The following is an 8,671-nucleotide window of genomic DNA, read 5'->3' on the forward strand; positions in this document are numbered from 1 at the left end:
TAAACCCAGGACAGGCGCCTGGAGAGCCAGGGGTTCCAGGCATACAGGCCCTGCAGGTCAGTGGTGGGCGGGCTGTGTGCGCTCTCCCTCTCCCTCTCCCTCCCTCCCTCTCTCTCTCTAGTGCTCTCGCGCTCGCCCTCTCTCTCTCTCTCTCTCTCTCTCACTCTCTCTCTCCTCCCTCTGCCAACATCTCCAGTGTGCTCTCTTCCTTCATACCTCCTGGCAACTCTCTGGATGACAAGGTGGACGGCAGGACACTGCAGGATTCCAGGTGAGTTCAGGGCACAAAGAAGGAATCTGAGGAGGAGGTGGATGTTAAGGATTTAAAAGTCTTTAGAACCGTCGATTTGAGGAAGTAATTTCAGGGATTCCGGGTTGATGGTGTTCGGTAGTTGGTGAGGCTAGGGGCTCCTCATGGATGCCCTGGTGCTGGCTCCACTGCTCAAGGCAATGCTCGCAGGCCCCCGTGTCTGCACTGCTCCCTGACTCTACAAGAGCAGGTCCCTGGTACCCATATCACTTTCACTAGGTTTTTGTGTAAAATGCATAGTGAAACTCAGCTTTGAAAATATTGCCCTGCCCAGCCTCTCATTCCAGTGGCAATAACTTGGAAGCCCAGGGACAAAGGGTACTTTCCAAGGTGGCAATAGAAACAGGCGGCAGCTCTGGGGCCAGAACCCCATGTCACTGTTTAAACCTACTGTGAGATCGTGGGACCCACTTGTAAACCCTGTGCTTCTTCGGGCGGAGGGCGGATGGGGCTGGGAGAACTACGAGCTGCATGACTTTAAGATCTTGTTAACTTCTGTGGGGAAACGAGTGTCTGCACACAGAACCACGATGACCTGGGGAGTTTAGTAGGAGAGCAGCACAGGGCGCAACAGCAAAGCGAAGCCTCGACGACCCCACATCACGGAATCACCATCGTTTCATCTGAATCTTAATAACCACGTACTGGTTTGATGGTTTTATAGATGCTGGGGTTGAGGATTGGAGGTGCAGTGACAGGCCCTCGTGTGTCTGAGTCATTACTCTGAGCTGATAATTAATTTGGAGGAACTAGATAGTTGGCCCTGGCGCCAAAGCCCGGATGGACGGTGGTGAGGAAGGTGATGTCTGAGGCAGGGACAGCAAAGGCAGCCCTGAGTGTGGCTACTGGGAAGATGAGGAGTCATGGGCCTGGAGAAGCGAGATGCACTCTGACGGGCGAACCCAGGCCAGCAGGGGTGGATCAGACGGCCTTGGAGACAGCAAGCTGGGTGGGGACATGGCGAAACAGTGCCCAGAGCGGGAGTCCAGGCGGGGCTGGATTTGAGGGAGAAACATCAGAACACGGACATAGGTGAAATGGCTGTAAACGTGCCCTGTAAAGGCGAATCCACCTGCTGGAACTTGCTGGTGAATCGGGCCAGAGTCAGGGGACCTGGGAGAAATGTCGATGATTCTTGGGGTTTGAATCTCTGGCTGGAAGAGATTATGTCAGCAAGAGACATGAAACTGGGAGGGAGAACGAGCTGGGCGCCAAGGCTGACATGACTATAGGGATACTTGGTTGGCTATGGAGGCAGAGTGTCTGGATGGGGTGTCCTGGATGTGCTGGAGGTGAACTTGGGTGTTCAGTCTGGGCTCAGGGGTGCTAGGCTGAGGTGGTCACTGTGGCTGTGGAAACGGGTGACTTGAAATTTTCTGGGACATGAAAGAGATGTGCTTGCAACTTTGACTTGTGGCTTTCAGCCTTAGGGACGCTTCCACAAGGAAGGGACAGCCTACAGGGGGCATGAGGAGGGAGTAAGAAGGGGGTGAAGGAAGGCAATTGACACCAAGGGGCCTGAGGGCCAGATAGTAGAGGGACCAGGAAATAGTCTAGACTTAGCTCCATGAAGGCCAAAGTCAGTCTCGAGAACACCTTCCACGCAGAGGGCGGATGGGGACCCGGGAGAGGGAGGCCAGGTGGTGCACAGATAGCATGGAGGATGCCTAGGGCTACTTGCTGGTGACATTGGAGCCAGAAAAGGGGAGCTGGTGAGGTCTGAGACAGCTATAAATGGTGTCCAGGGAGAGGCGCAGGACAAAGTCCAGCGAAGGTCACTTGGGGACAACAGAGAAGGAACAGCTTTGGGGACAGAGTATGTGGCACTCAGGGAGGGACCGAGGTGGACACCCCTCACCAGGACCCCAGGCTCCCTGATGGATGGGGTGCCGACTTCTGGCTCCTCTTTACCCCAACGCAGTCAAGCTGGCACCCAGGCCGGGACAGAGATGGGACTCTGCGGGAGCCCGCGGAGGATACGCTGGGGCCTGGGGCCAGGCTAGGTCAAGGGCTTCTGGGCACCAGGGGACCCAGCTGGACTGGGCCAGCACTGATTCCTGCTGGCTCTTTGAGCTGATGCTGACCGAGGTGGAGTGGTCATCAGCTGCCTGTCCAGCTTCACATAGGCCCCCACTTTGTTGGCCTGGCCAGATGGTGGCATGGCCACCATGATGCCCACATTTCTGCTGCCACAACAAAGGAGGTGGCAGTTTGTCCCAGAGAGAGCACAGCATTGAGGCCAGGCTGCTGTTCCGTCTGGGGGCCAGCTAGTGCTTTGCCACTCCAAATGTGGCCCAGGGGCCAGCAGCGTTACTGTCACCTGGTTGTGCACTTGAAATGGAGAGTTGTGGGTCCCGCCACCGCCTGAGGGGTCAGTATCTGCAGTTCAACTGAGGGTAAGGACTGGGACAGTGCAGTGGCTGCAAGCCTGGCGGGCCCCTGGACTCACTTCCGGCCCAGGAAACAGCTCTTGCCTATAGCCCAGGTGACTCGATGGCAGGACTTTATTTATTTTTAACTTATTATTTTTTTAAATTTTAATTTAAACCTAACAGTTTATTTCTTATTGAAATTTAATTGTTTGGGTTGCTAGATTCTGGGTCTTTGTTTTTTTAATTAAAAAATTTTTTTCATTTATAGTTGACGTACAATATCATATTAGTTCCAAGTGCACAGCGCTGGGGTTAGACGTTTTATACATCTCATGCAGTGACCCCTGATTAGTCTTGCACCCGCCTGACACCATCATGTTATCACAATACGATTGACTGTGTTCCCTGTGCTGCTCTCCACATCCCATGACTTTAGCTAAATGCTGCACTTAAAAAAATTAAAACTCACTTTATACTACGAAGGGAATTCATGTTCATATAGGAAAAATGTTAAAAGACATTTAAAGAAAATAACGACCACTCGAGACCCTGCCATGGCAGGGCGGTGGTGCCGTAGCACGGCAGGTGTGGTCCTCTGTGTGTGTCCCAGTGTGCAGGCATTTAAGTGGAGCCACAGCATACGTATTGCTTATCACCCACACCTTTCGCTCGGTGTGTTGTGAACGCTCTTGTGTCATGACGTGTCCGTCTGCAACATCATCTTTCCTGCACACACTTTCCTACTCAGTAAACTCGCTGCTGCTTTTTAACCAGTGGCCCGTCGTTGGCCATCGGGATCTTTTGCAGCTTTTTGCTGGTGTGGACGGTGGTGCAGTGAGCGAGCACCTTGATGGCGAAGCTCTCGGGAAACCCTTTACTTTTCCTTAGAGTGAGGGCAGCAGGTGGAAGCAGGGTATGGAGACTCCTTTAAGACTGATCACATCACCAACTTCTGTCCAGATTTGCACGCCTGCAAGGTGCCCTGTCACCCTTCACTGTCACCGCAAAGCTCAAGGACAGGCCGTAGATTGTCTGAGGGGCAGGTCCAGTGCTCAGGCTGCCTGGGTACCCCGCCCAGGCCATGGAGTCAGTGCTGCTGGGGTGTCCAATCAGGGTGCCAGTACCAACCCGTCCTGTCACCCGCCTCCTCAAACGCCCCTAGTGCCACCTTCTTTCTCTCTGAGCCCTGCTCCATCCTCCTACCCACCTCATTCCCTGCTCCGGTCTTCTTCCTTCTTTTTTCCCGTCTTACTGAGTGAGATTCACATCTGTTCCATGACCCTGGCCCTAGCCAGGCTTGCACTGTCCCAACTCCAGCCACCCTTGTGCCCTAATTCGCTCTGGATTTTCCAAGCTAGATTCTAGACCAGCGTTCCTGAAGTTTCGTCTCGGGGAAAAGCTCTCAAGTAGGTAAGCCAGATGGAGGGGCTCTGACGTCTGGGGCTGATATGGGGACACTGGCGTTGGTCTAGATCCCTCGTCCTCAAGCAGTGTCTGTATCTCAAGCCTGTCCTGCTTTCACCTGGGGCAGACAGGGGCCTGTGGGGGTCAGGTAGCCCCCTCCATAGTCTCAGCAAAGCGGTTCAGTCCCTAAGGACAGTGCTGCCTAACTCCGCAGGGCCACCTGCTTGTCCTTCTGTGCTGGGTCCTAGCTCCTGCTTAGGCAGGGAGGCGGAGTATGGGGACTCTCAGCCAGGTTGGGATGTGGGACAGGGTTTGAACAGGTTTGTCCTCAAACTGGGAGGCTAGAATCTGCCCACCTGGGCTCAGCCCCTAGATGAAGGGTTTGGGGACCTGTTCTCCAACTTCCCAGGCTGGCACCAGGGTACAGTCACAGGTCACACCCCAGCCAGCTCAATCTGTTCCCAGATGGCCCCAAGTAGGGGCGGCCAGATCTACCTGGGGTGTGGGGAGCTGGGAAGACCTTCCTCCCTATGGCTGGGGACTGAGGGTGCATGGGATGTCTGCCTCCTCTGACAGCCTTTGTCCCCTCCCCTCAGCAAGGACCAGCCGCCTCTGACCGCAGGGATGTGCTCCCTCCCCATGGCGAGATACTACATGTAAGTCCCCCTCTCCTGATCAGGGCCCGGGGATGACACAGGGCAGGGCAGGGGTGGAGTCAGAGGGATGAGTCTCTTTCTCACCCTAGGAACCTCCAATGCCCCATAATTAAGCTCAATTAACCCCAATGACAACAGCCCTTTCCCAAGCATGTGCAAGATGCCAGCCATTCCACAGTCTTGCCTCCGTCCTGAGAGTCCTGCATGGGTCACGGAGCCTATTTATCTGGAAACTGGGGCTCGAAGTGCTTAAATGAATTCCCTAATGTCACCCAGAGCCTGGCCAGCCTGCACATTCTCTGGGCTGCTCTACCTCTCTTCAAACCTCAGAGATGGTTTGAGTCTAGGTGGCAGCATCTCTGTGGCCTCTGCTCCTGGTCTGGGCTTCCAGGTCTCACTTGCACTTCACCTTGTCCGACATTTGGGTGTTTGCTTACAGTTCACTCTTTATTGTCTGTGACTTTTGCTGTAAACCGCTTCTAGCCCTTCCAGGGGGAGATGAGATATAATGAAAACAAAATAGCCTGGACTTTGGGGGCCCCGTCCGCTCCCCCGTGAGTACTCTGCCCCGACACAATGCTGGTCGGGTCCTAGGAAGTTACAGCTCAGCCGGAAAGGCAGGACACATGCACAAATCATGCAGGTTAGAGGACAGATGCCACACTTGGGTTCAGGCCTGCAAATAGCCCACTGCTGGCCGATGCAGCAGGCACAGTCCTGGTGGTCCACCTGGCTCCTGAGGTCTTTAGTTTTTATTGACAAGCAGACTTGCCTTAAATACAACACTCATTAGCTAAGGGTGTGCAATTAGCTGTTATCTAGAGGAAAATCTCCTGGAGGCTCTGCGTTGGCTTTGAGGTCCCCGCTCCGGAGGTAAGGCGGGCTCCCCAGGCCTGAGAGTGGCTGACAAATGTCTTTGAAACGAGCCAGATGACTGAGCTAACAGGCTGCTGGCTTTGCTGTGGCACACGCTGGCTCAGCACGGTTCCTCCCGAGCTCAGGCCCATCATCATCTCCTGGGCCCGTCATTAGAACCACAGCCAAGCCCAGTGACTGGACACTGGGCCTGCTCCAGCTCTCTGCTGATCTCCTGCACTTGGCACCCATACAGGGGTCCCCCAGAGAGCACCTGCCCAGGGTAGATGGCCACGTGGCATCCATATTGTCACATAGGGTTTTTATTTTTCAATTTGTGGATTTTCTTCCATTAAAAAGTCTTTAAAGTAGCTGAAAAACACATCTCACTTCATTATACACTCAACTGATCCCTTTACCTAAAAGGACAAATATCTGTGAAAAATGGGGGCAGGCCCAGAGACCCGAGTAGGGCTCACTGCACCCTGGCAGCTCCTTAGCCTCACCAGGAAGTCTGTCCAGGGGGCGTGGCCAGGGGCCCATGGGCGGGACAATGCTGAGCTCTCATGAGCTCCCAGTGAGATGGCTGGCTCCTACCTGCTCGGGGTGGGGTGGGGGTGGGGGGCAGGACCCCCTCACCTGTAGAAGGAGAAGAAGTTGATGCTCAGTGTGGTAATCAGATCGAAGGGAGGACGGGCCATCAGCTCTGCCATCTGTTCCAGCATTAGGAATGCAGACCAGCAGGCTTTGTACACGAGAGGCGGCCAGCTCCTGCTGGGAGACCCTGATGCAGGAGACTGCTGTGCAGGTGAGCCCTGGGCCTTCCCTACCACAGGCTCCCCTCCCCTCCTCTCCTGGGGTGGTGAGAAGGGGCAGCTGGGGGCCCTTCTAATGAGAGGGTCACGACGCCTGCAGGGGTCTCAGCTCTACTCTCTCCTCCCAGAGAAGGTCTGCACACTCCCCAACAGAGGCCTGGACCGCTCCAAGGTCCCCATCTTCTTGGGCGTCCAGGGAGGCAGCCGCTGCCTGGCCTGCATGGAGGCAGGGGAGGGGCCTTCCCTGCAGCTGGAGGTGAGATGCGCCTCGTCTGGGGGACCCTACAGATGTGTCTGCTCCCAGAGGTCACCCCACTCCCCAGACCCTGTGACTCTGGCCTCTCTGCTCCCATTCGCGGGTCCCTGGCTAGGCCCACACCACCCTCCCAGGGGGGGTTTCTGCCATCGTACTCTGCACCCAGTGCCAAGACCCTTGCCCTCAGGGCAGCTCCCAGTAAAGACCCTCCTGGCCCACCGGGCCCTAACCAGGCCCTGAGGCCCCCAGGGCTGGCACTCCTGTCAGCAGCCTCGCCCTGCAGCCGGCCACTTGTCCCCACAGGACGTGAACATCGAGGACCTGTACAAGGGCGGTGAGCAGGCCACACGCTTCACTTTCTTCCAGAGAAGTGTGGGCCCTGCCTTTAGGCTCGAGGCTGCTGCCTGGCCCGGTTGGTTTCTCTGTGGCCCGGAAGAGCCCCAGCAGCCAGTGCACCTGGCCAGGGAGCCTGAGCTCTCTGGCCGCACCATATTCTACTTCGAGCAGAGTCGGTAGGGGGCAAGAGGCAGCCCTCAAAGAGGTCCACACCCCAGTCCTCAGCCCCTGTGACTCGGTTCCCTTACAAGGCCAAAGGAACTTTGCAAGCATGATCAAGTTATGAATCTTAAATTGGAGAGACCATCCTGAATTATTGGGGGACTCGTAAGAGGGGAGCAGCTGGGTGGGAGTCGGAGAGAGATGGGAATTTGCTAATTTTAAAGCTGGAACAAGAGGGCTGCGAGCCAGCGGGTGCGCGTAGTTTCCAGAGAGGGGAAGCGGGGGTGCTGTGTTGCCCTGGAGCCTCCGGAAGGAACGAGCCCTACCTGCTCGTGTTTTAATCCCGGGACACCCATTTCAGATCTGTTCCAGACAGAGAGATAGTAAAGTCGCGTTGACTTAACCTGAGTTGGTGGTGGTTTGTTACAGCCGTAGGAGACTGATGCAGCCTCAGGCCACTGCGTGCGGTGTCTAACACCAGGGGCAGGGCACAGTGACGAGGGCTTACGGGGCTGGCCAAAGCTTTACCCCAGGCCCTGGTCCCTCTTCTTTTCCCTGGGGTTGTGTGGTTGCGCTCTGGCGAGAACATAGCCCATGGTGTGGGCTCAGCGGGTGGGCTGCTGGCTGGCGCCCTCCTGTGTCCGAGGACCACTCAGCACCCATGCGTCAGGCTAGTGTGTCTGGAGCTGTGTGTCTGCACCCAGGACAGCTCTGTAAGGTGAGTTGCCTATGGCCATCTGACAAGTGAGGCTGTGCTAAGAGGAGTGCAGTTCCTGGAGCTCACGTGACCACAGGGACAGCCCACAATGTTCACACCTCACACTCCAGGACCGGGCACAGAGTGGCCACTGAACCCGCTGATGCTTGAGCAAATAAACACTGGGCAAGCAAATAAGCACGAAGACAAATTGGCCACTCCCCTACAGAGGGCAGGGTGGCAGCTGTTCACAGAAACAGAGAGGGTGGTGTAGAAGTGACCCTGACTTTTTTTTTTCGTCTTTATTGAGGTATAATAGATAATTAGTTGCTTGTATTTATAGTGTACAATTCAATGAGGTTTTTTTCAATTATAGTTGGCATACAATAATATACCAGTTTCATTTGTATAGCATAGTGACCAGAGATCCACATAACGCAAAGTGATCACTGCCCTAATCTAGTACCCTCTTCCTCTTTACATATTTATTACAACATTATTAACCCTCTTCCTCATGCTACACTCTACATCTCCATGTCTATTCTGCAACTATCCATTTCTACCTCTTAATCCCTTTGCCTTTTTTTGTCCTCCCAACCCTCCTCCTATCTAGTATCCTTCTAAATATTCTTTGTATCTATGAGTTTATTTCCACTTTTGTTGTTGTTGTTGTTGATTTTGTTCTTTAGATTCCACATGTACGTGAAATCATGCGATATTTGTCTTTCTCTATCTGACCCATTTCATTCAGTGCAATACCCTGTAGGTCCGTCAAGGCAATATCTTTTACCATCCCCTTTCTTTTAGT

The 8,671-nt window shown here is 54.5% G+C and overlaps 1 protein-coding gene across 1 annotated transcript; it reads left to right on the forward strand.

Annotated features, from left to right (window-relative positions):
* The first annotated feature begins 4,659 nt into the window (after positions 1 to 4,659).
* Positions 4,660 to 7,184, forward strand: IL1F10 (interleukin 1 family member 10). Its single transcript, XM_011377873.2, has 4 exons — positions 4,660 to 4,742; positions 6,320 to 6,405; positions 6,541 to 6,668; positions 6,972 to 7,184. Exons 1-4 carry the CDS (start codon positions 4,711 to 4,713, stop codon positions 7,182 to 7,184), a joined length of 459 nt encoding a protein of 152 aa, XP_011376175.1. The 5' UTR covers positions 4,660 to 4,710.
* Positions 7,185 to 8,671: the final 1,487 nt, after the last annotated feature.

The sequence above is a fragment of the Pteropus vampyrus genome, unplaced genomic scaffold (assembly GCF_000151845.1).
Source record: "Pteropus vampyrus isolate Shadow unplaced genomic scaffold, Pvam_2.0 Scaffold323, whole genome shotgun sequence".
NCBI classification, from domain to species: Eukaryota; Metazoa; Chordata; class Mammalia; order Chiroptera; family Pteropodidae; genus Pteropus; species Pteropus vampyrus.